This window comes from Chelon labrosus (assembly GCF_963514085.1).
Source record: "Chelon labrosus genome assembly, chromosome: 10".
Classification (NCBI taxonomy): domain Eukaryota; kingdom Metazoa; phylum Chordata; class Actinopteri; order Mugiliformes; family Mugilidae; genus Chelon; species Chelon labrosus.
Window position 1 is genome coordinate 27,540,746 of NC_140360.1, and position 27,611 is coordinate 27,568,356.

Consider the following 27,611-nt stretch of genomic DNA (forward strand, 5'->3'; position numbering starts at 1 on the left):
AGCTACTGAGGAAAAACAGACCTGGATGTAACCTTGGTTCTGTGAGTATGTGCTCAGAGAAGGCCGTCATTATAACATCTGGGATTACATCTAAATAACTTCTTTTCACTCTTTCTATTGATCAATAAATGAAACTGCGACCCTGGTTTTATTATTTTATTAAGAACATTGAATAAAAAAACATTACACTGGAGTGCATTAAGGTGCAGCAGAAAGTTAAGTAAAAGAAAATGGGTAAATAAAAAATAATCCAGTGTTGCCAATGTCAAAGTCAAGACCATGCAGATTAAATGACTCCTTTTTAAATGAAGGATATTCTCCACAAAAATCTACTAACACCACTAGATTTAGATGTTACATCGCATATTAGAGTAAACTTTAAATTAAAACCCTTATGAAGAAGTCTTAAAAGGCATTTGATGCATTTGTGTGCACCCATTTAAAACTGGTATCCAGATAAATTATCCAGAAAAGAGGAAACGCGTGTTAATGCCTGCAGAGCACATAGTTATGCAGTCAGACCAGTCGGACGACATGTGCGGTCGGTCAGGCTCCCACTGTGAATGGATATCGGCCAGGTGTAAATGTGGTCTGACCACATACTGAAGAGAGGAAAAAAAGTCAATGTTTGCTCAGTACTGGAGAACCATAGAGGCCACACAGCAGCAAGGCTACCTGGGACAACCTGACATACTGCACTGACAACAAACTGTAGGCACAATCTGGAAAAGTCATTCTAGTAACAGGTGTTAACGCTTCAGATATCAGGTGTAAATGGGGCTCAAGATTTGTAAATAGGCACGCTGATGAAGCCAAATTAAAATCCATACAGTAAACACATGAGGCTAAATTAATGGCAGAGGTAATGATGAATGCAAACGTGATCTTCTTAGTGCTGCGACCTCGGTCCACAACCATCCCATGTTTTATTGCCTGCCGGATGCAAACACTGTGGAAGACACATGTCAGGTTAACAACGGCGTTTTGGTTTTCTGATGATTTGTAGCCAACATAAACGCAATCAAGGTCGGTTAGGGATAGGGTTCAGCATATTTAGAAAGTGCTGAACAGACTCTGCTAAGTGTTTGTTGTGTCTTCTGCTCAGAGTAAAAGAAGTGAAAGCCAGGTAACACTCACTTCTCTCTCTCAGGCCTTGTCCAAAGCTGTGCACCAATTTGAAGAGGCCCCAGAATAAAACTGCTTTGATCAGCAGTGAAATCAAAGCTCCGGTCACAGCAGCTGCCTCCAGTGTGTACGAGTTGTCGTGGAACCATTTCTCCACCACCTGAAATCAAAGCAAAGCATGTTTTGGTTTTTTTTGTCCCCTGCAGAAATCCATATTTGAATGTACAGCAAATCCAAACAGAAAATGTGTCAAACCCATTTCAGAGAGCTGCAGATCAGTGCTGTTCAGAGAGCTAGGGTTTCTTTAAGCAGCTCTTCAGATATGTAGTAAATTAACATCCTGGGATTCAGGCTGTAATACGGTTTTTGTATTTTACTTTGAGTACTCATTTTACTGATGAGAAGTAACTTAGTATTATTATAGTTCATGTTCTGTACAACACTGACATCACTTTACCATAAAAATACACTCTACTAAGCACCTAATTCTGATTATGCTATTATTTTTATGATGGGTTACACTCAGTCACACCCTGAATCTTTCAGATTGTAGGAAGTCATTTTATTTAAGAAACTGAAAAAACGCTGGTGATCTTCCATGTTTTTTCAATTTTTCAACAAATTGCCAATAAAAGGCTAAAGCAAACAATGATCTAATTCTACCAACAAGCATTATGTATCATCCCATATCCATCTATGCTACAAACCTCCTTTGTTCTCCAAACACATGGAAAAATGCATCAGTGAGCAACACAAGTAGGTTCATTACACAATAAATCCAACACCCTGCTCCTGCAAATGCTCAGTCTTACAATGTGTATCAATCTGTATATTTGGACGACAGGGAGGAGCTGGGGAGGAGCGAGGAGTAGATCGAACTGAGAGCACGAGGACGGCTTCTCAATCTAGACCAGACGTGTCAATCAAACCAGGCACATGGCTTAAGCAGTCCTCTGTCTGATGCCTAATAGCTACTTATTATTTTAATTAGTATTAGTAGAAGTAGAAGTAGTAAGTATTATAATTTTCAAAAGGAACATAAGCTCAGTGATCAGAAAAAGCATTTAATGACATCACAATGACTTGTGCAAAAAAAATAAATTACTAATTGGTGACAAAAGTTTATTGCATCCAGAGATTTGTTGGAGCCAGCAGCTAGTGGCCATCAGAGGCATTGCACTTGGCTTTTCCTTTAGATCTGGGTGCTGTGTCCAGCTTTTACATACTGTCCATGTTTTGACATATTTTAAAGAAATAAACTGAACTGTCTGAGTTTCGAGGAAAGACTTTGTGAAAGTAACTCCTATCATCATCATTTGAATTTAAATAAATGTCAGCCTACCCTGTACATCAGGTACACAAAGAAGGCTAGTTGAGGAAGGTTCTGCGCTGTGAAGATCCAAACCAAGACTTTAGATTCCTTTAAAACCTGCAAAACAACAAAAGCATATAACTTCTCACTGCTTTTGAATTCACCACCATGCAGTTTAACATTTTTTCTCACTCGTCGGTTTATAATCTTTTGCTGTGACCGGACGTTGAATAAAAAGCCTCACCGCAGCAGCGCCTACAGCAGAGGTGAGGCAGGCCCAGACCACTCCAACACCCAGGATGATACTGTTGACAGTAGACATGGCCGAGTCCGACGTTGTGATCATGATGCACAGACACAACTGAAGAGTTAACAGAAACAACATCAGTGAAGCCAGTTAGCCTGTGTCTTATTTTCTTCTCAAAGCACACAGAGTCATTTTTAAAGGAAAAGGAGGAGGACGTGCTGCAGAGGAGACACACAGAAGCATCAACAGACCTGGACAGAAGCCAAAACCACAAGAGTTGTCCCCCTGGTGTGGAACGTGACATTCAACACAACCAGAAAAACCTGCTGCTGCGCTCATCGCCATGACTGCTTCACTCTCTCAGTGTTTACAACTAATGAAATCACGTGTGGCAGGCCACGACATGCTCTCTGAACAAGTTGTGGTTGGAAGACACAGCTATGAACTAGCAGTCAAGTCAGTGAGACAGTGACTTACTGATTTACAGAGTCCAATGACAGGTGTCTGCCTGGAAGGAGAAAAGCAGGCTTACCTGAGCCTGCAGGTCAAAGGTCACCATGGAGAAACACAAATTGAGCAGGAAATACTGCTCTTGCAGGCTCTCCAGGGCCCCACCCACACGGAACGCCATCATGTTGGGCCTCCGGATGAGCAGTATGGTGCAAATGACATGCACGATGCCCAGACACATGGTGCACACGAATCGAGCCTGCAACACAAACAGATCAGACTTCAGGCTGCAGTCAAACTGAAAATGAAATAAATAAGTGACACAACATTCATCTACACTAGGTAAATGTATCTGTGATGAACTCAACCACTGTCTATTATCTGGTTTGACTTTGACTCTGCAGCCAGTGTGAGGCACAATAGTGCTTTAAAGGAATAGTTCACTCTCTCTAAAGTGAGGCTGTATGAGGTATTTATCCAGTGTTTCCCACACATAGACGAATCTGTGGCGGTGCGCCACAGATTCAACTCCGACCGCCACAGATTCAACACAGACCCAAAAAAAAAAAAAAAAAAAAAAAAAGATTTAACACACCGTTATTCTTTTTTTACGCTATTTAAAACACGCAGCGTATTCGTTCAGCTGCATTTCCTTTCCCTGCTCTCTCTTCGTCTCTCTGTCACTCACGCGTCTCTCTCACACACATACACCGTAATTTCCGGACTATAAGCCGCTACTTTTGTCACTTGATTTGGAACCTGCGGTTTATACAACGGACATATGGATTTTTACAGCTAACGGTCACCAGGGGCGCACTATCATGGAAGCGCAAGAGCGAGACAGACAGTTGGCGCCAGGTAACTAGAACAAAACAAACCAAGTGAGTCCAAATGCAGTACGAGAGCTGCTTTTAAGTTAAAGGTGATCGATCTGGCTGACTTTTCTGGTATAGTAGGCTGGTTATTTTGATACAGTAAACGGCCGTGTTACTGCACCTTTACTGCTGTGTTGGCTGTTTTCGAAAAAGATGCTGGTTATTTTGTTGAGCAGCCGGTTTCTGCACTTTTGCTGCCGTGTTACAGGCAAGCACTTTTACAAACAAATTAAATTTAGCCATTTAACGTTATTGCCTCGTCAAGCGTTGTAACCTTTGTTTTTTGTTATACTGCACTCATGGGTGCAGATCCCGGGGGGGATGGGGGGGGACATGTCCCCCCCAATCTGTGAAAAACATGAATTGTCCCCCCCAATAAAAATTATTCAAAATTGAACAAATATATTTTCAGACTTCACATTCTTCACATTTTAGATTCACATCTAAAAAGAAATCATTGGTGTGGTGCCATGGTATGAGTTGCATACCAACAAAAAACAAAAATCACTTTTGTGTCCCCCCCAATCCTGACATCGGATCTACACCCCTGACTGCACTACTACGGTACTATGACTGCAGGAAGCGCGCCGTTGTATTATTTGTGCACTGCACGAATGCTGTTTGTAATGTCAAAGATGTGAAAGTTTGATCGATCGATTGATTGAAAGATTGATTGAAAGATTTATTGTGTGGGTGCGGTTTATAGTCGGGTGCGGTTTATATATGGAACAATCTGTATTTTCCCCAAAATTTAGCTGGTGCGGCTTATATTCAGGTGCGCCTTATAGTCCGGAAAATACGGTGTATATATAGGGTGTTAAAATTAATGTAATAAAGTTCTGTGTAACCAATTATTAACAGTTTTTTTTTATTATTAACCTTTAGGAATTAGGAAATCCCTTTAGGAATCCACCCCCCCCCCCCCCCCCCCCCCCCCCCCCCCCGGGCCAAACCTCCACCTCCAAACCCCCCCCCCCGCCGGCCGACCACCACACATTGCTTTCAAATCTGTGGGAAACACTGTTATCCATAGTCAAGAGTATTACCTTCTGAGGCCTGCTTCTCCAAACTGGGCTACTGTCGTCCACCATCTACTGTAATACTGGAATGTAATACACAACCTCATACAGCCACACTTCAAGAAACCAAACCATCACATAAAGCTAAAAGCTGCTGTCAACATGCTAACATGTTGAGGTTATGCAGGTAAAATTCATTCATTCATTCATCTTCTGTAACTGCTTGTCCTGTGAAGGGTCGCAGGGGGGCCGGAGCCTATTCCAGCTGTCATTGGGCGAGAGGCGGGTAAACACTGGACAATTTAGAATCACCAATGAACCTAACCAGCATGTCTTTGGACGGTGGGAGGAAGCTGGAGTACCTGGAGAGAACCCACGCAGACACAGGGAAAACATGGAACTACACTCAAAAAGGCCCCCGTTGGCCTGGATTCAGCCTTGAAGGTAAAATATTCACCGATTTCACACACATTTGCTAAAATAGAAAAACATTTGATACTGATATTATTTATCGTTATTACTGGACAAACAGGAAACGATGACATTTCAACTAGAAAAGTTGTAAAGTTATTACAGCAGGGAGTCAGTGGATTCACAGCTGTCAGGACATCTCACTAACAACCATCTAAAGGTCTCTTTAAAAGTTTCAACCTGTTAGATGTTGAGATATTTACTGGGTATATGACATGTTTAAGTCACTGAAGGAAAGGTCATACAATAACCCATCTAACTAAGAATCAACATCTATGGAGCTTGAATGCCTGTCCAAAATGAAAACCTATCCAGAATTCACTATCCAGGCATTTCAGTCTGCACCGAAGTGATTGACAGAATATTGTCAACCATGCAGTGTTTCCTGCAGCTCTCTGGCAACATTCAGGGGTGACATCAATAACTACATGAGTCTGCATGCCATAGCAATGAAGGAGCTAGGTGAACACTGAAACTCATTGATGGTTACATTCTTTAACTAGAAAAAACACTGCTGCCACTAACACTGCTGTTTTCTCTTTCTGATAAATCCACTTGATCACATTTACAAATGAGCCTAAAATGTCAATGGCAGCTATGATATCCAGATTAACATGTAGCTTTAATCTCAACTCCAAGCACACACAACTGTCTGTTCAGGACTGACAGGTGTGACAACAGTGACATCCAGTGGTAGGACCATGACTACAGTTAATTAGTTTCTGACTGATGCCACTTCAAAAAGTCTCAGCAGAATGTAAGTTTCCTCTTCAACTGTGGACGTTTTTTGTTTGTCTTGTATATCAGCACTGGGTTACGATTAAAAAAAACATACATAATGTTTGTGGAACGCCCAATCTTGTTCTGTACAGACCTCTAGTCAAGTTTAAGGGCTTAATTTAGTTAGAAGTTCAATTAGATTTACTCTAAAAATAAATGTCCTCAGAGTGTCCTGAGGAAAGCTCTTTGTGGAAGAAAATGTTGAGAAGCTCATGTGATCATTATGTGCACTCACAGTGACTGAGGTTCACCAGCCGTAGTTAGTAACCATTATTCATTTAGCCCTGGGTTTAGCCTCTCAGGCTAACTACTGTATGTTGATGGAGGTGTAACAAGGCGTTTATATTTACAGTCCATTAAACAAAAAAAGGCTCCAGCTGTCCAACTATCACAGTCTGCATGGTTGTTACACTGAGCAGAGTCTGGGACTTTAAATATGACAGTCATAGTGAGACTGGTTACAGATTATGAATAAGAAAACAACATTAAAACCAATGGTTATTATTATAGATTTTGATTCATGTCTATTAGTTGATTTAAATTTACCATTAGAAGGAAACCAATTCTTAAAATTAGAAGACTGAGCTGATTCTGCACAACATTTTTTGGTCTTATTTTCAACATGTTTGTTCTCTCAGATTCTTGTTTGTTTGGCAAATCCATAAACAAAATCGATAAATGAGTCAAAGACAAGGACACAATGCCATGAAAGTCTGTCTGTAAGCTCCAGGGTCAGCACTTCCAAAACAGCCTTTACATACGTTTCTTTATCATAATTACGTCAACCAGTGCACTCAGACAAGAACAACTTGTAACACAATGCATTGTCTCAGAGTGACCCACCAGCAGCTCCCGCTTGGCCTTCGACCCCTGAACGGAGAAGTTGACCACCGATCGAACCATGACCACAAACACGCTGAGAACAAACACCACCAGCTCCTGACGGTTCTCCTGCAGCACGCCACGGCTGATGTAGTAGATGCAAAACACTGCAGGGGACAAGATCAATGAGAGATCACATACAGCACAAGTCATCACTATATCACATATATTAAAATCAAGACATGTTAGGTGCCCAGTAAGCAGCTGATTATGGCAAATTTCAAACCAATACAGATCCATGTGATGAAAAATATGCACTTTTTATCCACTGTGGGATAAATTAAAGGATTATCTGTGGTAACATTTGGTAACATGGCAAAGGCACATCAAAAAGTGGATAAAAACACTAAGCCTTTCTTGACTTACGAATAAGTACAAAGAATGGCTTAGAAACAACATCTTCTCTCCCTTGAATCAGTTATTTTTCAGATTTGTTGATTTAAATATCTCCACAGAGTTAATTACAGTTTACAGGACCATTTCTTGAAGCGTGCACGTTTAAACAGCTATGAAACGCTGTGAAAAGTGAGGGCTCATCAATGCAGCAGAGTTCCAAGTCCAATACTTTATCCAGAATACTTGGCAGACAGTGACTGGTGGCGTTTATTCCGACCTTCACTGCAGCTGTCTTCAGTTGTTAGTTTGTTTGTGGGTCTTTCTGTCTTTAGTTTTGTCTTAAGCAAGTGAAACGCAGCTCGATCAGGTTAAAGTCAGATGACTGACTTGTTCGTCAAATATTCCACCTCTTTACCTTCAAAAAACATTTTCAGTCATTGTCTGTCTGCGCTGCCCAATCATCATAGGTGAATCAGACTTTTTACCTGCTCAACTAACGAAAACATTATAAAGAAATATCCCATATCTGTCCATGAAACAGCTTCTGGTAAATGATCTTGTATTTATATCTCACTTTTCTACCTATTAGCACTCATAGGAATTTATATTCACAATGACAGAGCTACACACTCATACACACACACGCTAACATTCAAACATTAGAGCCAAGCACCAGGAGAAACTCTGGGTTCAGTGTTTTGCTCAAGGACAACAGGCTCTACCTACTGAGCCACAGCCACTTCATTTGAATCTAGTGTCCATAAAAGGAGGAAAAGTGAGAGCCACATATTAAAGCTACATATTAAAAAGTAGTCCAACAGGTTTCCTGTGATGTCAATACCCTCAAATAAAAGCTGCACTTCTTATTCATTATATTACTGTAACATGAATATGTTTTGGTCAATGGACCTAACTGAATAATAATATGTCAGCTGCAAATAAAGACATGCCACTTCTCTTCTAGTGTGGGGACGACTTTTTTTGTTCCTACTTTTTAATGACTGTTCAGATATGAACTCCTTTAATAAATATAATAAAACTACAGCTGAACAGAATGATACTACTCTGAGATCCTCCTTTCCCAGAATCTCTACGGCAGAGTGGAGCCACACCTCATGTCATGTATTTCTGGGAAATGCGGCAGGTTGAGTAAAACTAGAATGCTCCCTTCACGACAACACAGCTTTATAAAAAAGCCTGTGCAGAAAAATAAGAGAAGTATCTGGGGGTGGCAATGAGTCACCAGTAACACACACAGGATCATTTCTTGAAGCGTACACAGACTAAAGGTTGGTCAGCCACTGCTTGTAACTCTTCCAGTTTTCATCACATGATTACACCAGGAAAACTTCTGCTTTTGGCTCTCAGTGGCTGACTGTTAAACAAAGTCCATTTCCTCAAGACACTGCCAGTAAAAGGCCTCTTGCTGAGGATTCAGCGATGATACGCACCTAATCCAACCATCTGGATTAGAGAGACAGTGAAGTTGTCTTCATCATACACATCTGTGTCCATGTGCTGCTTGCAGATGCTGTACAAAGTGAGGCCAAGCAGGGCCAGCAGAGACGCTATGGTGAAGCAGAAATAGAGCTTCAGCATGCACGACAGCTCCGACCAGGGCTTTACCTGCAAGATAGAGAGAGATAGAGAGGATTAAAAAAATGTGTTCAACCCCAGTCTACATGTCTAGGCAGGTTAGACCGACGTCACAATCAACACTGAAAGTTAACACAAACACAGACGTGCAACACAGACAGGCTGAAATTTCAATCTTCAGTTTTATTTTTTTAAAGTCACACAGCTGCAGAATTATATCTTTGAGATAAAGAGCAGAGCCTCTCACCGGTCCACATGGCGTTGGGATCAGATTCTGGTGTCTCGGCCTCAAGTTTGGAGACAGAGGGTCCGGGCCCTGCTGCGGCTGGCGGCCCAACAAAGGACTGAAAAACAGAAATTATTATTATACACTGGTCAGGCCTTTTTTAATGTGACTCTAATATTCATTTTAGGTCGTTTGTAGCTCTGATACGCACATACAGATAGAATACTAAACCAAACTACATTAATAATATGTCCAATTTAATGTTGATGACTTCATAATCATTACTCAAAGAGTGTAATTAACCATTAGTTAGCAAAACATGGCTCATTTAATCCAGTGTAACATAAGATTAAAGCAGAGCAAGTTGAGAAATTGCAAGCATTGTACAGCTCACAAGCAACAAAATAAAAAAAGCCAAAGTGGGAGAATATACTGTGTGTGTGTGTGTGGGGGGGGGGGGGGGGGGGGACTAAAACCAGAGTATGAGAAAGACACATGACACTCCTCCAAACCTATTAGAGTAGACTACATTGTTAACAAAATGCAAATAATTAATTTTCAAAATTTTTATATATATATATATATATATATATATTATAGTTATTTTTATTATTGTTATTTCCACCATTTAAAGCAGCTCAAATGTATTTTATAACATTCGAGTAATTTTCTACATAGATACCGAAAGTGATGGATAATCCCAAACACTGGACTTTCCCATTATTCCCACACTGAGGAGTTGATAAATTAGGGACTGGCTAATTCTATGGCAGATAAAGTAGCCTGTGTCAGCTTTAAGTCCTCCTTACATACTTTACTTAAATAAAACAACACGTTAACCTCTTAAACTGATGAAGCCATTGTATGAATGGGTGCGACTCGTTTTAACGTGCTAATAAGATGAACAACATCAACAACCAGATTTCTGAACACTTTTCTCAGGACATATTCTAACGACGAAACCAAACCGTTATCGAGATTAGAGATATAAAGTGTAATAAATACATGTGGAACTGCCTCACCTTATCTCGTCCATTTCCCTCCGGACAGGACTGAGGGAGCCGGAGCTTACATTGCTACTACCTGTTAGCTGCGTCTCCACCTCCAGTCGTCACAACTTCAGTTTCACATTCCATAAAATAAACAGGAAGTGCAGGCACAAGCGGCGCTTCTTCTTCGTCTGATGAAATTACGACAGGCTAAAGGCAAGGTTGCCCTCTAGTGACAAGGATTCGCTGCTCAGGCCACATTTAGTAATGCAGGTGAAGACATTTATAGTTTCAAAAATAGTTTCACACACACAAAAAAAGCTAAAAAAAAATAAAATAATCACCACGCCGGGAAGGATGAAGGCAATCGGGTTGGCTGGCCCTGCCAATGAGGTGTCCCTTACTTAATTTTCAGGGAGATGGCAGCCCTTTGTGCATATGCTGTTCTGCATTTGCAAAATAGAATACACTGACTCCTTCGGTATGTTGTTGTAATTTCTTTATTTGTTACTGTGATTACGTTTATTCTCTGGCCCCCGAGTTTGCCTCAGTTTCATGAGCTGGCCCCAATTCCCAATTAATTGAATAGCACTGGTTTACATCATTAAGATGATGTATGATTAAGTTAAGTTGTGTTTTGTGAGGTCAAAGCACTGATTAGAAATTATACCGAGTTAAACTTTTTGAGTCAAAGTGAACATTTGTCACAACTTTGATTCTCTCAAGTCATTATAAAGATATTTTTCTTCATCAGAATGGGAGGGATGGACAACAGAAAAACACACTACCAAGACCACTGCCAAAATAGATTTGAAAACTAAAGAAAAAACAAGATCCGACAATTCACTGGATCCCTGTTGACTTTCAATTCTCTATTTCTTACACAACACCACAACACATTAGGCGGTTTCAAAGTTTCCCCTATAGACTGTCTGAAAGTGGACACAACACAATGCGCCAGTTTCAGAATAGTTAGAATAACACTGACATCAAGTATGACACCTGTTCCTTGGTGAAAGCAACGTGATGGCATGAACATGCAGGGCTTCCAGAAGCACTGGGTCAGTAGTGTTTCTTGATGATGTGACAGAAAGCAGAGGCAACCAAATAAATTATTAAGTGTATGGGGATCAGGGGTCGTGTTAACTGAATATTTTCCGTCATTGACCGTTTTTTTTTTTTTTAAACTGACGGGAAAATCTGAAGGCCATCTGTCATTTTGACAGATTGCAATTCACACCCCGACCACTTGGTGCCGAGTGAGGTTATTAATTAGGGCCCGAGCAACGAAGTAGCAGGGGCCTAACGGGGCCATGCAACGGGAGTTGCAAGGACCCTATTGTTTTCGTACTTTCCGCGTCTTTCCTCTGCTTTATTCGTGTCTAAACATGCACGAAAAGTCCTGAAAATTTGCAGACGCCTTTGTTCGCCCGAAAACTTTAATGTATAAGGGCCTTGAGCACGGGTGTGGCAAAATGGCTCTGTAGCGCCATCTTCGGACCACCCCCTGAAGCCCGTTGCGTCTAAAAATCTGGAAATATGTCACATATATGTCACATCCCAGCACGCACAAAAAAGTCAATTGGACCCATATTCTAAACCCAACAGGAAGTCTGTTATTTTGATAAAACAGTGAAAGTTGGACAAAACTTTGGTTGTGTCTTGGTTGCCCTCAGGCTTGACGCTTTACCAGATTGACTTCAAAATTTGGAAATAAGTTGTTGAAAGAAAGGCGAAGGAAACTGACATTGAAGTGGCGTGGGTGTTCTGGCCCCTCAAAGTTTCATGACGCGCCATGAAACAGGAAGTTGCATTAAACGTGCTGTAATTCAGTCCAAACTGCATCAAACTTTACAGTATTGTTAATGGTCCCTAACTGCACACATCCATATGTCAATATTCATACAATTATTGTAGCGCCACCTATTATGAACAGGAAATGTCTGATTTTGTATTGTGTTTGTAGTGTGACCTGCTGTTACTGTCAGGGTGATTGGATTCTCTTCAAATTTTATCAGGACAGACTTATGCTCATCATGATGACTTACTGCGAAACTTGTGAGTTTTCGTTAAAATTTGCGCCTGTTCTGGTTGTGAAAGTGAAATGATTCACTGTCTTACTAATTCCATCATCATTTCAAGCAGTGTGCTGCTTTGTCCAGCAGATGAAGCCATAGCATTTCTCTCTGGTGGCTTTCTGTCAGTATGTGTGCTGGTTAACCTGTAATAGTTGGTGAAGCTGTTTTAACATACTTTGATGCCACAGAGAGAATACATTCAAAACAGCCAAGACTTACAGCTGTCACAGATGATTTGCTCTGAAAAATATTGAATTGCACAGTCTGTGCATCGTGCCACAGTGCATTGTTACTCCAGTGTATCCCCTGAGAACTGCAGTAACCCCGTCCTTGCCGGTCCCTGACGGGCGTGGGGTACGAGGGCCTGTTCAACGCTGCTGGCAGCTTTAATTGACTCTTGTCTCTAATCGCAGTTTGCATTCCAAACATCACAGAACTTTTGTCAGTGCACGATTTCCTGGTACACCGATTATACTGATGCACACGTCAGAGCTCGGCTCTTTTTTGTGCAAAAAAAAAAGGTTGCATACCACCGAAGCACTTCAACCCTACAGTACCTGTTAGCGCTAGCAGTCCCGGTACGGACAAGACATGTCAGCAGTCCAAACTTTTTTTTTTTTTTAACCATTTAAAGTCAGTACTGTTCTGAAAAAGTACTTAAAGTACTTAAAATGGCACTTTAACTTTTAAGTCTGTTCAGTTTTGGCCAGGGATATTGTCTTTCTTTTTCTACTGTTGAAATGATTTGAAATGCAATTAAATGCATTTTTCCAGACATTAAAGGAGCTTGAGTTAACAGTATTCATGTCGGTGTCTATTATTTGATTCAGTCGTCCACTAAAATCTATTTAAATTAAAAATGTATAAACCATTTTGTGCCACATTTTGTTTATATAAAAAGTGCTATACAAATAAGTCTGATTGATTGATTTTATTTGAGATTAACTCAATTTGTCCAAACACATCTGAGCCACTAGAAACAGCTGTCTGTGATCAAAATAATATTTGAAATTTTTATTTCATATATTTTATATATTTTTGTTCAACCGCTTGAATTTATGCAAATAGATGTAGATGTTGATTCCTGGATTAGACAAGGCTGGAGTTGGAGTTTTGGTGAAGATGTTTCACCACTTGTCCATGTGGCTTCTCAGTTAATCTGAACAACATCCTCTAACAGCAGGTGAGTATTGGGTCAATAACAGACATTAGTTATGTCAGTTTCAGGTGGGCACCACCCACAGATGTTTCAAATAAGAGCTGAATAAATCACTTGGATGAGGATGAAATGACTTCAAGAAAGCTCCAAGAAGTCCAGTTTTACCTTTGTATTAAATAAAATAGAGTTTGCTGCTTAAATATTAAGTGAACTATGTTTTATTAACCCTGCAATGTATGACACATTTTGATTTTGGTCTTTCATGTCACATCTTCAAAGATCTGTTTGAAGATGTGACATGCAACAGTGCTAACCACCACGCCACTGTGCCACTGTGGAGTGATAACTTAACATTAGGCCTCATGGACCATAACAGTGTTTAGGTGACAAAGACTAGTAAAAATACTGGAATGAACAATTCACCTGAACTTTGGTGATTACCCATCATAGCCCATAACTATGAATTTAACTTATTATTTTATATCCTTCTATTAACACAGTTGTTTTAATTCACACTGATATATTAATGGATGCAACATTTTTGGCAGTTAAACTGTTGCCTTGCTATTTAAAATGTCTACCTTTTATTTTCTTGTGTTTTATAAAAAAAGACTGACTCATCGAACCTTGCACAAGCATTCCAATGTACCTGTGCATTCTTGTACTTTTGCAAATGGCAATAAAGTCCATTCTATTCTAATCAAATAGTGGTCAAGTAACTACATATATTTTCATTGGTCTGATTTTTATTTTTTATTTATTTATTGTTGTTTTAACCTGTCTTCAAGATTTGTGGGAGCAAACCGCAGCGCCCGGGGAAAACCCACCGATGAAGACAGGTTTAAAGGGGAACTACTGTTTTTTACTACCTGGACCTTCTTTCTGGCATAAAATACGATTGTTTACTCACCCACATAACTTTTGTGTAATTTGCAGTCGTTCGGGAGATAATCAGATCAGCGCATATCCATACAGTGGGAGTGACTGGGGCACCGAAACGCAGCCTCTAAATAACGTGCCTCCTGACTGTACACTGATGTCTGATTCATTGTCTCTGATCGTGGTTCTCTAGGGATTTGAGCCCCCTCTATGGGGTCATGGAAATCATGAGGGATGGATGCCTCCTGACTGCAGAATAATGTCTTATTTGTTGTCTCTGGTTGGTTTTCCTCAGAAACCTCAGCCCTCTCTATGGGTGTGGGATCAGGGAAGGCATGAGGGATGGGTGCCTCCTGCTTGCATGATTCTTGTCGTTTGGCTATTTTCCTTTGCGGAGGCCCATAGTCATTTCTTTCCTCGATCTCAGTGGAGAGCTTAATGTTGATGGAGACCTGCTTTTTGAGCTCCAATTCAGTCTCCTGCAGTTCCTCTCAAAAATAGATCTCCTTCTCACAGAAATATTTTTGAAGAGCTGTGATCTCTTCAGCCATTTTTTCACTGAGGGCATCTCGTTGAGCTCTCAGGTTGTTGATGAGCTCCATATCTTGAGCCACCCTCTCTGTATGGGACTTGTTTGTCTTTTCAAGCTCTTGCTTAAGACTTTCAGCATCCTGCATCACTGTGATAACATCATTGTGATATTTGGTGCTGAGCTCCTGGTTTAAAGCCATCAACTTCTCCATATCTTCTTGGAGAGCCTTGTTTTTCTCCTTCTCCACCTGAAGCTCACGTGAAAACCTTTCAGTGTTGATTATATGGGCCACCTGCAGCTCCTTATAGTCTTTGTGCAGGTCTTTCTTCTTCTTATGCCTGGTGGTATTGTGGACTTGAGCTTCAATTTTTGCAGTGCTGAGGATCTCTGCATCGGCGTATTTCCGCACTCTCTCTAGCTCCTTCTTGGTTTCTTTCTCCCTGTTGATGTACATTTCTTTCAGGGATTTCTGTCTACGCAACTCCACCCTTGCTTCATTCAGGTCGTTGGACTGCTGGTTTAGTTTGAGCCCCTGCTCATCCACCAGAATATTCAGTCTTCTAATTTCTTCAAGGAGCATTCGGTGCTCTTCACACTTTATCGGCTTCCTTCTCTCCTCTCTAAGCTTCCTCCTGATTGGGCAGTTTGGGTTGTAACCTCCCATTTCTTACAAAGTGGATTCAATGTAATGAAATTGTAAAGTAATCAAAAGTTTTGAATTGCAATGTGTATCTGAACAGATATCTGTATCAGTGATCTGCGTGTTCGCTTCGTCTCAGTGGTGTATGTCTCCTTCTGAAATATCGAAATGAATGTGTTGTTCTGAGCAGCTGAGCTCCTATTTAAAGATTTTAGGATTTCACAATAGAATTTTACCTCTGATCTTTGTCATGTGACCTCTAATTTTTGTCATATGACCTTTGACCTTAGTCATATGACCTTTGACCTTTGTCATATGACCTTTGTACTTCAGTCTTTCAAAATTCCATTCAAAATCACAATTTTTGAATGGAAAATTAATGGATGTAAGGTGTTGCATTGTTCTCTGACAAACACATTTCATTACATTGGCTGTACCTTAGTGTAGCATTTTTTATAGAAATGTGTGAGGAAGCTGCAGAGCTCTGAATTCTGCTGTTTCATGGTCATCATTTTGGGGAACTTTATGCTTCTTTAGGGGGCTGCTGGGGTAAAAACATCAATCCCTAACAGACTGTTACCGCAAACACCCATATAAATATCGCAGTACTTTCATCAGTGGGTCATAGATGGCATAGATGATGATTTAACACAGATGTTATTAATATATAAATCTATTTTCTATTAATCAATAAGTGTGCAGCTATTTACACAGCTGCATGTCCCCTAGTGTTTTGTAATCTTCATGCTGAAAGTGTTTGAAAAAGCAGATTTGTGTAAAGTGTTAAAGCAAGTCTACATGACAAATACCTTCAGGCAATGGAATACATGGAATTGTATATACACTATATTACCAAAAGTATTCGCTCACCTGCCTTTACTCATTCTATGAACTGAAGTGCCATCCCATTCCTAACTCATAGAATTCAATATGATGTCGGTCCACCTTTTGCAGCTATTACAGCTTCAACTCTTCTGGGAAGACTGTCCACAAGGTTGAGGAGAGTGTTTATAGGAATTTTTGACCATTCTTCCAAAAGCGCATTGGTGAGGTCACACACTGATGTTGGTCGAGAAGGCCTGGCTCTCAGTCTCCGCTCTAATTCATCCCAAAGGTGTTCTATCGGGTTCAGGTCAGGACTCTGTGCAGGCCAGTCAAGTTCATCCACACCAGACTCTGTCATCCACGTCTTTATGGACCTTGCTTTGTGCACTGGTGCACAGTCATGTTGGAAGAGGAAGGGGCCCGCTCCAAACTGTTCCCACAAGGTTGGGAGCATGGAATTGTCCAAAATGTTTTGGTATCCTGAAGCATTCAATGTTCCTTTCACTGGAACTAAGGGGCCAAGCCCAGCTCCTGAAAAACAACCCCATACCATAATTCCTCCTCCACCAAATTTCACAGTTGGCACAATGCAATCTGAAATGTACCGTTCTCCTGGCAACCTCCAAACCCAGACTCGTCCATCAGATTGCCAGATGGTAAAGCGTGATTCATCACTCCAGAGAACGCGTCTCCACTGCTCTAGAGGCCAGTGGCGGCGTGCTTTACACCATTGCATCCGACGCCTTGCATTGCACTTGGTGATGTGTGGCTTGGCTGCAGCTGCTCGGCCATGGAAACCCATTCCATGAAGCTCTCTGCGTACTGGACTTGGGCTAATCTGAAGGTCACATGAAGTTTGTAGCTCTGTAGCAATTGACTGTGCAGAAAGTCGGCGACCTCTTTGCACTATGCGCTTCAGCATCCGCTGACCCCTCTCCGTCACTTTACGTGGCCTACCACTTCGTGGCTGAGTTGCTGTTTTTCCCAAACGCTTCCATTTTGTTATAATAGAGCTGACAGTTGACTGTGGAATATTTAGGAGCGAGGAAATTTCACGACTGGATTTGTTGCACAAGTGGCATCCTATGACAGTTCCACGCTGGAATTCACTGAGCTCCTGAGAGCGGCCCATTCTTTCACGAATGTCTTGTTTCACAGTCTGCATGCCTGAGTGCTTGAATTTATACACCTGGGGCCAGGCCAAGTGATTAGAACACCTGATTCTGATCATTTGAATGGGTGAGCGAATACTTTTGGTAATATAGTGTATGTGTATATGTGTGTGTGCGTGTGTGTGTGTGTGTGGGGGGGGGGGGGGGGGCGTATGGTAATGAGCGACGGGACATCTGTTTTGTTTTGAGTCAAGTTGAACGAGTACGGAAGTAGTCGATTGTACAATTAAAAAATAAAGGCATGTCTATTTCTTTATTTTGGAAAAGTGTATTTAGTGAAATGTATTTAGTGATAACCAAAAAGGTTTCGGGTAGCGTACTATAATAAAATAAAGATAAACTCTTGAGTCATGTGGTTTGCAACCCTAACTCGCGAATAGGTTTTAATTTGAAGGCTGAGTTTTGTATTTTACCGCTGCCTTGAGGTAACTTGACTCTGCGCGCTGATTGTTAGCAGCCACGTATTGTAGTCAGGTGTCCAGCCATGATTCCGACAGATTGGGTGAATGTTTGTCTGTAGTGGGTGTACTTTCGTGAGGCTACCTCCTTGTAGTGTAACATGGCTGACACGGCCGCTGCCTTTTCAGGTATCTCCCATTCCAAGTTGCAGCAAACGACAGCGGCTAGCTAACGTCAATGTGCAACTTCCTCCTTTCATAGAGCTCGGCTGCCTCGCTGAGCAGCTGCCTTCACTCTTTACTGAGTGCACACTGGGGAGAGGTAAGGCTCAGTTTTCTTGTTAACGTTACATTTTGAGTGTAGGCTACATCTCCTTGTGTTGCTACACGACTTGTGTGTGTGTGCACCACTGAAGGTAACGTTACATAGTTTGTTTGTTGTTGTTAAGTAAATAGACTGTTTTTAATGTGACACTATTAAAGCTTTTACAATGTTGAGTATGTCATTTTAATGCTGGATAACGTATGAAGTAATAACATTAAATGTTGTCCACACTGCAGATGTTGTTCAGTGTGTAATATGACACATCAGTGAGACAAAATCTACTAGAAAAGCTGTATTTAGTCAGGGACATTGACCTTTTCTCTTACTTAACAGAATGTGATTTTTATTCCTTCCAGATTCTGCAGCAGAGGACAGGAGAAACCACTACATTTCCAGAAGCCACTGCAAAACTGAGAGACTGAAAATCGGTTGTTGCCAACAGAAGATGGCGTAACCTTCAAAGCTATCACCTTCTCCACACCTATCCTTTTACATCCCACCTGCTGGGCCCCTGCAGGCCCTCAGGCTGCAGGTGCGATGCCAGGGACCAAGCAGACAAACAGGCACCCGCTATGGCGCTTCCTGTCGCCGCTTCGCACCCGCCAGGAGCGGGTGGTGCTGGCCCGAAGCGAGAGCCTGCCCGGGGAGCAGGTTCTGAAGATCACGGTCACGGAGACCACGGTGCTCGAGGCCGAGTCGGGGGTGTTGAACTGGCGCTCGCTGACCTACCTGAGCCTCTGGTACTTCTTCAGCTTCTGCACGCTGTTCCTCAACAAGTACATCCTGACGCTGCTGGAAGGAGAGCCCAGCATGCTGGGTAAGGAGCAATAAATGGTTTCAGGAGAGACTTCCTTTCAAGTGGATAGTAAAGATTTAATTTAGTAATGTGCAAAAGAAGAGACATGTGAGATTCTTCGGTGATTAGACCCAGTCCAGTCATCATATTTAAAAAGGGAGCGGGTAAGGTGGTTCTTAAGAGGAATGCAGCCATCACTTGTACACCAGGGCTTTCACTGCCATTTATATTAAGTTCAACCTCCTCCAAACATGACAAACAATTTTTGGAAATTATACACTTTGAGATTAACACACTGCATAACTGGTCATGTAGCTCTAAGCTAATTTTAAATGAACTCGGGGGCATTCATTGAGACATCCAGGCCGAAAACTGACTGGCACGGCAAATAATGTCTTATATATACCACATTGCTTACTAATGTCCCTCTGTATCTAATTGTTCCTGCTGTATCATTAATTTAATATTTTGATGAAAATGCAATGTTCACAGACATAGTAGTAGCGGGTTAATGAAGGGAGCACTTTGTTGTTAACTGAGAGAAACTAAACTAAGTATCTGTGTTCTTTTTTTTGTGCTCCCCAGGTGCCATTCAGATGCTCTCCACCACCATCATAGGCTTCCTGAAGATGTTTGTGCCCTGTTGCCTGTACCAGCACAAGGCCAGAACCGAGTATCCCCCCAACTTCATCATGATCATGCTGTTTGTTGGACTCATGAGGTGGGTCCTTTCAGGCTGTATCCTTAGTTGGATGTATTTGTGCTTAAACCGAGTGGTCTGCAAGTATAAATAACAACTCATTTGGTAATCAAATGCTCTAGTAGCTTTTAAGAAAGTGGACAAATATAATATTAGATTTAGAAACACTAATGTCTTTTCTATTTGTTAGGTTCACCACAGTGGTTCTGGGATTAGTGAGTCTGAAGAATGTTGCAGTGTCATTTGCTGAGACTGTGAAGAGCTCAGCACCCATTTTCACTGTCATCATGTCCAGGCTGATCCTCGGGGAGTACACAGGTAAACGCACCGATGATCGGATGAGTCTGTGGTTCTGGTTATGTCTTTCTCCTCTCATGAAAGGTTAAACCCTTGGTTAGTGTTTTTGATCTACTGTCTTGTTTTATTAAGAGACGACCACTGTTACAAATCTGAGAGCTTCAAATGCATTGATTTTGTTATAAGGAAAGCAGGTCACTGCTGACTCCATTCATTGTGTGCACTGTTTACTCTTCTTACCGCAGGACTGTGGGTGAACCTGTCTCTGTTCCCAGTCATGGCTGGCCTGGCCCTCTGCACAGCCACAGAGATCAGTTTCAACATGCTCGGCTTCTCCGCCGCTCTCTCCACCAACATCATGGACTGGTATTGCAGCTCTCTGTACAGCTGTTCTACAGCAGTGTGATGTGTTGCCTAACCCTGTATCTCTTATCTCAGCTTGCAGAACGTATTCTCCAAAAAACTGCTAAGTGGAGACACGTACAGATTCAGGTAAAATACTGTGAATCCTCATATTTGTGACTGTAAAACTATACGACTCTAATTATTATTATTTTTTTAAATTTTGTCTTATTTTAGCCCTCCAGAGCTGCAGTTCTATACTAGCGCGGCAGCAGTCATTATGCTTATACCTGCCTGGGTGTTCCTCTTGGTAGGTCAACTCAGAAATCCTTAGTCAGAGTTTATACTAAACCTGTAGAACCTGTAGCTATTTGTGACAGATAATGTTGATAGTTGTTTCACTTCGTGTTTCCAGGACATTCCAGTGATTGGGAAGAGTGGACGGAGTTTCACCTTCAGTCAAGACATTGTCCTGTTGCTGCTGTTTGATGGTTGCCTGTTCCACCTGCAGAGCGTCACTGCCTATGCTCTGATGGGACGGATTTCGCCTGTTACTTTCAGGTAGGACACTGGCGTAGTCTAAAGCAGTAGTGTACCTAATAAGTACTGAAAACGATAATCTGTGCCACACAGTCTGGTCACTTGTGTTGGCTGCCATCGCATTGTGTTCCAGCTGCTTATACCAGCAGGAGGTTTAAATGCCTCATGAAGTCTTGCTCTATACATCACCTATATGCCAGTGTGTGACAAAAAGTCATTTTGTAGATGTTCTGTGCTTAATATTATTTTATAGTCGATTATTTTCTGGAAAGGAAAAATGACGACGACTCATCTTGCACTTGCAGCCGTATAAACATTTTGCGTCCAATGTCCCACAGCAATAAACTACCAGTTATCATCAACTAGCGCCTTGGGCCCATGAGCTAGCGAGCTTTTCTCTGATAACACTGATTTTTCTGGGCCTCTCCTGACCACTAGGGGAGGAGGAGGCCCAGTAGTTATAGAGAGAGAGGAGTTGAACTAGGAAGGAAGGTGGCAGGAAGGCAGGAAGGTGAGCACTCTAGTGGTTTGTATGCCAAGCCACAGATCTTGATCACTACTTAAGACCAGAGACAGGGAGATATATTTGGAGCTGCTACTAGCATAACACATCTGAAGTAGCTTAACGCATGTCACATGTCCATTGTGAGTGTGACAGTGTTAGAGTGGTGCAACGCTAGATCACAGCCATGCTCGTTTCGTGTGTTCTGTTGGTTTTATATGCTCAGCCCATGGGTTCAACTTCACTCACTATCAGTTTGTGGAGCCACCTCAAAATGCTACTTGACCCTACACTACGTTTACATCCACAAAATATTCAATTATTTTAACCTTTGTTTCTGAAAGTATATTCTTGCTAAACTGTTTATATAACTAATAATTGTATACACCAATCAGGCACAACACTGAAACCACTGACAGGAGAAGTAAATATCATTGACCATCTTGTGACATTTCAGTGTTCTGCTGGGAAAGTTTTGGACCTGGCATTCATGTGGCTGCTACTTAGACATGTACCACCCACCTAGACCAGACCAGACACCCCCACCCCATAGCAATGACACTCCTTGATGGCAGCAGCCATCCCCAGCAGGATGCAGCCTGACACAGACACACACACAAAAACGCTTTAGGAACAACTGAAAAAACATGAAGAACAGCACAAGGTGTTGACCTGGCCTTCAAATTCACTAGATCCCAAACTGATCATGTATCTGTGGGATGATCCACAGAGGCCCCTCTCCTCAAAGGCCCCCACTAATTTTACATATCAAACATACTCGATGGGTTTGTGAGCAGTTTGGGAAGCAAGAGAAAGAACCTTAGGCTGGACCTTGGTACAGAGTGAAGTCCAGAGCATATTCTTCTGGTTGTTGGGACGGATGAATCTGGGATATAATCGACGTAAAACTTCTGTAGCCTAAACCCAGCATAAGAGAAGTGTTTCTGAAATGTTGGAACCACCAGATCTGTTCATTTTTCAAACTGTGACGGATTAAGGAACATTCTAATGTGTTGTATTCAAAAGTAAACAGTAACTACACCCCTTGAATGTGACTGCATGCTTTAGACACAGCACTGAGTCAAACCCACATAATGAAGGTAGTGGGAAGTTAATGATCAGGTTCGTCACTGAGTGTATGTTACTCAATGTGAAACGTACTGCAACTGTATGTGAAAGAAGTCAACCCAGTCACTAACAACTCTTATTCTTCCTCAGTGTTGCCAGTACTGTTAAGCACGCTCTGTCGGTTTGGCTTAGCGTCATCGTGTTCAGTAACCAGATCACCATCCTCAGTGCCGCTGGCACCGTCCTAGTGTTCATTGGGGTCTTGTTCTACAACAAGGCCAGACAGATCCAGAGAGAGACCTTACGGGCCATGGCTGCTGAGCAGAACCACAAACCACTACTGCAGGAGCAGGACTTCCAAGCCTCTCAGTCTCACTGAGGACTCTGCACTTGACTGTTTTAATGGTGCCTGAAATTAAATGAAGGTATTGACACACATTCCAGTAAAAGAGGCCTCCCTTTTTAGCTTCTTTTCAAAGACACATCTGTCTGTTTGACAAAGCCATCAGCCCTCCTGTGGAACACCATCAACAGTATTTCTTCGCCCTGACCTAATTACCACTTTAACCATGGTTGACCCGTGTTTGTCTTATATGAGTCAGTTAATGGAGAAGCTCAGGGTGTTTTTCAGCTTCCAGAGTATGTTTGTTGATCTCTCATCTGTGGTACAGCAGCTACTAAATGTATGGTGTCATTGAAGCTGTAAGATTTGTAAAATTGGCGTACTGGTGTGATGGTGTAATTTACACTGTATCATCCAATGTAATTTGTATCTTGAGTGCTTCTGAATTGCACATGTAAATAAGGCAGCAGTGCCTGAGATGGGAGGCTTTTTATTTTTTTTGTAATATATACATGTGTCCAGCCAAAGCTTAGACTGGACGTTTGACACATTTTTAAACAATGTGAAACATTTGAATGTTACATACTGCATTCTAGGAATGCTCATCCTCTATCATGTACCTATAGTTATTTTGTATGTTTTTTCTTTGTATGGCCTTCCAGTGCATGTTAGGATACATTGTCAACATGAGTAGGAAAACGGACTCAGAGAAGGAATGGATGGACAGTCAGACAATCAAAGAGATTTTTAAACAAGACAATATTTAGTAAAATAATGTTAGCAGTCAAATTAAAGCTGGAGTACAAGACTTTTGCATATATATATATATATCTATATATATATATATATATATCTAGTCTCTGTGCTCAGTTAAAACAGTCCTATATATATATATATATATATATATATATATGGGTAATTATCTTTCAGCTGGCAACAAGTTATTTAACCCCAATGTGTGTGTGTTTGTTAGTTCAGTGATAGAGTTACGAATGTAACTTTGTTTCTTTGAATCCACAGTATGTGATGTCGGCAGGAAGGAAGTAGAATCTAGGAAGCATTCAAGAAAAGAGGTCAGAGAAAAAAAAAAAAGAAACTTGTTGTAACAGTGTAAAAAGAAAGCGACTGTTGATTACTTTCTCTTGAAGCATGCCAAACCATTAGTTACTCTCACTGCCAGAGGCAAGTCAAATAGTTACCACTGTAGCGTTAATACTACTCAAATATCACAACTTTCTTTTTCAACTTACTATACTTCCTGCATATGTTGGCACTCAGTTATTTATTTCATTTTATCCCAAGCCCTCTCATTTTTGGTTTTACCTCCAAATAAAGTGTTAAATCATTGCAAACCAGCTGCTTGTTTACACGTACTCTGGTTGTCTGACTGTATATCTTGGATCTTTTTTTTTCTTCCAATGTTGCATATTCCAGAATCTCAGGTGTTTACGTTGCTATCGTAATAAACCGAAACATCTCAAATAAAGTTGTAATAAGTCTTTAAAAAATGCAGAGCACGTGGTCTAGTCTCTGTGCTCAGTTAAAACAGTCCTACTTGTATGTACTCTTAATTCATGAACACCCAAGCTGTTTGTGACTTTCTGTCCTCATTTCTGAAAATGGATCTCATTCCATAGAAATACATTCTTACCACATTGCCTAAAGTCCATTGAAGTGACTGATGGGACACGGCTGTGTTAATTATTGTTACTCTGACAATGATCGTTTTTCCGAAGCATCTTAGTAATGCTGTTGTTTTGCTGCATTTTTTCGTGCCTCAAGAAGCAGCCTTTCCTCTTTTGTCACTTGTGTTTTTGTGTCCATTAAGCTGACTGATTTGAACATATATATATATATATATATATATATATTTCTGTTTACGCCATGAACAAATGAACAAGTTCATACTTGCCTATTTCCTGTTATTGTTTGAGAAGTTGTTCTCCGTGCGGGTTTATAAAAACAAAAAAAACGAGTGGGCTATGAGTTAATATTGATACCTTTTAGAATATATCTTTTCTGCTAATCTTCCATGTCGAGTCTGTGGAAGGCTGCTTCAACAGGCAAGTTTGAACATGTGTGGAGGTATAGAGGTAATCATGAACTGTATGATTGGGAATGTGCAAATCAAAGATGTAAAAATGTTTATAAGGATGTAATAATGTCTGGTGGACACTTCAGAAAATAAAAGTATTTTATCAAATTTATATATTTGCACATGTAAATGAAGGTAGTTCATAGTTTGAGCGCTCAGTCTCTATACTTGGAAATGGTGTTTTTATGAAAAAGTCTTTATTTTAATTAACATTTCTGGCAATCTGATGAATGGAAGTCCAATATTTACTCTTGCAACTATAGGAAAATGTGGCTCCATGGCTGCTAATTGCTTTACTTTATTGTCTGAAGATTCTCAGTAATCCAAGTCATGAAGTGTCTAAAATGAAGCAATTTTTCAAACATTCTCTTGCTATCAAATGGAAAAAGAAAAACTCAAGCAACTCCAACTGTGCATCAGTGCTGTTTGTTAAGTGTGGGGCAGGCTGTGTACAGTGGATTTAGCTGAGCCTCTTTTCAAACAACCACTAGGTGCGACAACACTGATGAGTGCTTAAAAAAAAAAAGCTCTGTAGATGTGAGAAGAAACTGCACAGTCAAATAAAAATTCTTTACACAGTCTTTGTCACGTCAAGGTCCTTGTACTAAAATAGCAGGGTTCACTATTCAATTGAATGTGAGCCACAAATAAGTAGGTTCACCACGTCTTAACTGGAAAATGCTACATTTAGAATGGGCCGTATGTAGGAATATGCAGTTTACCTGGCCTATATCAAATTATGTGGATACATGACACAGGTCATTTAAACGGTTTATTGATGGTTGAGAAGCTGAGAAGAAACCTCTGTCAGTTGGTACAAGGGTTAATTTAATCTTCATAGGTTTGTATTCTGTTTGGTTGTTTCCAGGACTACAACTTTTGTTCTGCTCCAGTCATCTCTATGACCTTGATTGTGATATTCTTTGTGGGGACTTATTTTTGTTCGTCGCCTTTTGTCACAAGTCCCAGTATTGTAGCGGTGGGTTGTTGGTTTGTCCTCTTTGTAACTTTCTTTTTCTTTCTGTTGTTATTCTTAGTAGGCAGTTATGACAGCTCACCCACACTCACTACTGTGGACTCCTTTTTGAAAGCTGAACAAGAGCAGCTTAACTTTGATATCTTCAGTCAGGTCTGTAGGGGTCAGTGCCATTTCTTTGCTTAAGCCTGAAGGGGACAGCACCAAAAGACTCAACAAGTTCATTCAGAACAGCAGCTCAGTGCTGGTTGTGGAGCTGAATAATCTTCTTGCAGTTGCAGAAAGAAGGGTGTTGTTACAACTCCATCAGTGACAACACCAGTGCTCTGATAAGCACATTCAGTCAGAAACTAGAAACTAAATTAATCAGTGCTCTGCTCCATAATTTCTGCCCTGGAAAGAAAAATGCAAGAAACGATTTATGACAAAAAGATGACAGATGGGCCTACCAAGCCACCATGAAGATATTTTAAAACTAAGTCAAACTATAACAACCTAAATACCATGAGAAGTTTTTTTTAACTGTCTAAAAATAATTATAGTTATTTTTAGCATACCGTTCTTTTTCTGTAACAGATCGGTTTGTGGCTGTCAGTCAGAAACCTACAAATTACCTTGTGAGGCTAGAACTAGTAAGAGTCAAGAAATACAACCAACACAAAGTGTCAAATCGCTGTGTACAACGTAAGTAAATCTTATTCAAGCAACAATAAATCTTCAAGACCTGTCTCTCTTTATGCTTGGAAGTTGCTCTCAGCAGATTAATTTAACTCATGGACGTGTTAATACTGATGGAATTTATTGGCTGAGACAGAGTCTAGGAGGCTATAAAAGCAAAAAAACAAAAACACTGAAGCAATATAGTGGCACCTCTCAGTCCCACATGTGCCATTTGGTGTAGAGAAGTACAACTTTGTCCTTACAAAGAAATTTATTATGTTACTGTGTAGTTTGTGACATTGCATTTTAAATAAAACAGAGACATTAAATTACAGTGATGACTCTAATCTTTAACTTTTTAGATCTAAAGTTAAGGGACAGAATGAAATGGTTGTGTTATTACTAATTCAACAAACAAAAACGGACAAAAAGTAAAACATTCATATTTAATGTCTGAGCATATCCCTTTCTGAATCCATGTGGACAAATACCTATAGATATAAGGCTGTGAGGCGCTGCTCGGTGTCTCTGTCTGACATCAGTGTGCACCTGAAAGAGACACTACTCAGGGATTATTTGGATTTTACAGGGTGGGTGGAATTATGGGTTATGGTTGTGTTGCAGAAAACATATTACACCACAGGGATCAGATTTTTGCACTTGATTAGGAAACAAGACTGAATGTGGTATTCAAATACAGTCTTGACACTGAAATTACTGGCTAAAGAACATTACACCTATGAGCTACACTTCAATAGTTTCATTACTATTCATTTTTAAGGTTAGAAGAAGTGGATTGTTGAGAAGAAATAGGCCTAAATGTGGGCTACTTTTGAAATATACGAAACAATTTTCTTAAAAAAAGTATAAATAAAAAAGTAATCACAAGACTTTTTGTACAGTACTGGCTTCATCTGTTTGGAAAAGACGCCCTTTGACCGCTGTTATCCGTAGTTTTGGCATTGACTGTTGAGAA

At 40.8% G+C, this 27,611-nt stretch overlaps 2 protein-coding genes across 3 annotated transcripts; one reads left to right on the top strand and one right to left on the bottom strand.

Moving 5' to 3' along the window:
- Window positions 1-141: 141 nt before the first annotated feature.
- LOC311494741 (uncharacterized protein) lies at window positions 142-10,442 on the bottom strand. Its single transcript, XM_084553946.1, has 9 exons — window positions 10,342-10,442; window positions 9,341-9,437; window positions 8,949-9,123; window positions 7,123-7,268; window positions 3,217-3,393; window positions 2,682-2,798; window positions 2,468-2,554; window positions 1,138-1,285; window positions 142-949 (listed from the first exon to the last, which is right to left on the bottom strand). Exons 1-9 carry the CDS (start codon window positions 10,353-10,355, stop codon window positions 927-929), a joined length of 984 nt encoding a protein of 327 aa, XP_084410072.1. The 5' UTR covers window positions 10,356-10,442; the 3' UTR covers window positions 142-926.
- A 7,602-nt stretch (window positions 10,443-18,044) lies between these two features.
- Window positions 18,045-25,069, top strand: LOC311494455 (solute carrier family 35 member E2A). 2 transcript variants are annotated; one of them, XM_084553517.1, is made up of 10 exons: window positions 18,045-18,313; window positions 18,673-19,133; window positions 19,698-19,833; window positions 20,003-20,130; window positions 20,355-20,475; window positions 20,548-20,601; window positions 20,689-20,761; window positions 20,867-21,012; window positions 22,712-22,986; window positions 23,925-25,069. In XM_084553517.1, exons 2-9 carry the CDS (start codon window positions 18,854-18,856, stop codon window positions 22,938-22,940), a joined length of 1,167 nt encoding a protein of 388 aa, XP_084409643.1. In that variant the 5' UTR covers window positions 18,045-18,313; window positions 18,673-18,853; the 3' UTR covers window positions 22,941-22,986; window positions 23,925-25,069. The 2 variants fall into 2 exon arrangements, with proteins under 2 accessions (XP_084409643.1, XP_084409642.1); XM_084553516.1 differs by having other exon boundaries at window positions 22,712-25,069.
- Window positions 25,070-27,611: the final 2,542 nt, after the last annotated feature.

What these genes read in the sequence shown, in the direction of transcription:
- LOC311494455 (XM_084553516.1), top strand. Translation starts at nt 18,854, where the DNA reads ATGCCAGGGACCAAGCAGACAAACAGGCACCCGCTATGGCGCTTCCTG. An exon ending in GATCCTCGGGGAGTACACAG is followed by an intron (nt 20,131 to 20,354) that starts GTAAACGCACCG and finishes TTCTTACCGCAG; the next exon opens with GACTGTGGGTGAACCTGTCT. An exon ending in TCCACCAACATCATGGACTG is followed by an intron (nt 20,476 to 20,547) that starts GTATTGCAGCTC and finishes CTCTTATCTCAG; the next exon opens with CTTGCAGAACGTATTCTCCA.
- LOC311494741 (XM_084553946.1), bottom strand. An exon ending in AGGCCAAGCGGGAGCTGCTG is followed by an intron (nt 3,394 to 7,122) that starts GTGGGTCACTCT and finishes TTTGTGTTGCAG; the next exon opens with GCTCGATTCGTGTGCACCAT. An exon ending in ACAAGGCCTGAGAGAGAGAA is followed by an intron (nt 950 to 1,137) that starts GTGAGTGTTACC and finishes TGTCTTCCACAG; the next exon opens with TGTTTGCATCCGGCAGGCAA.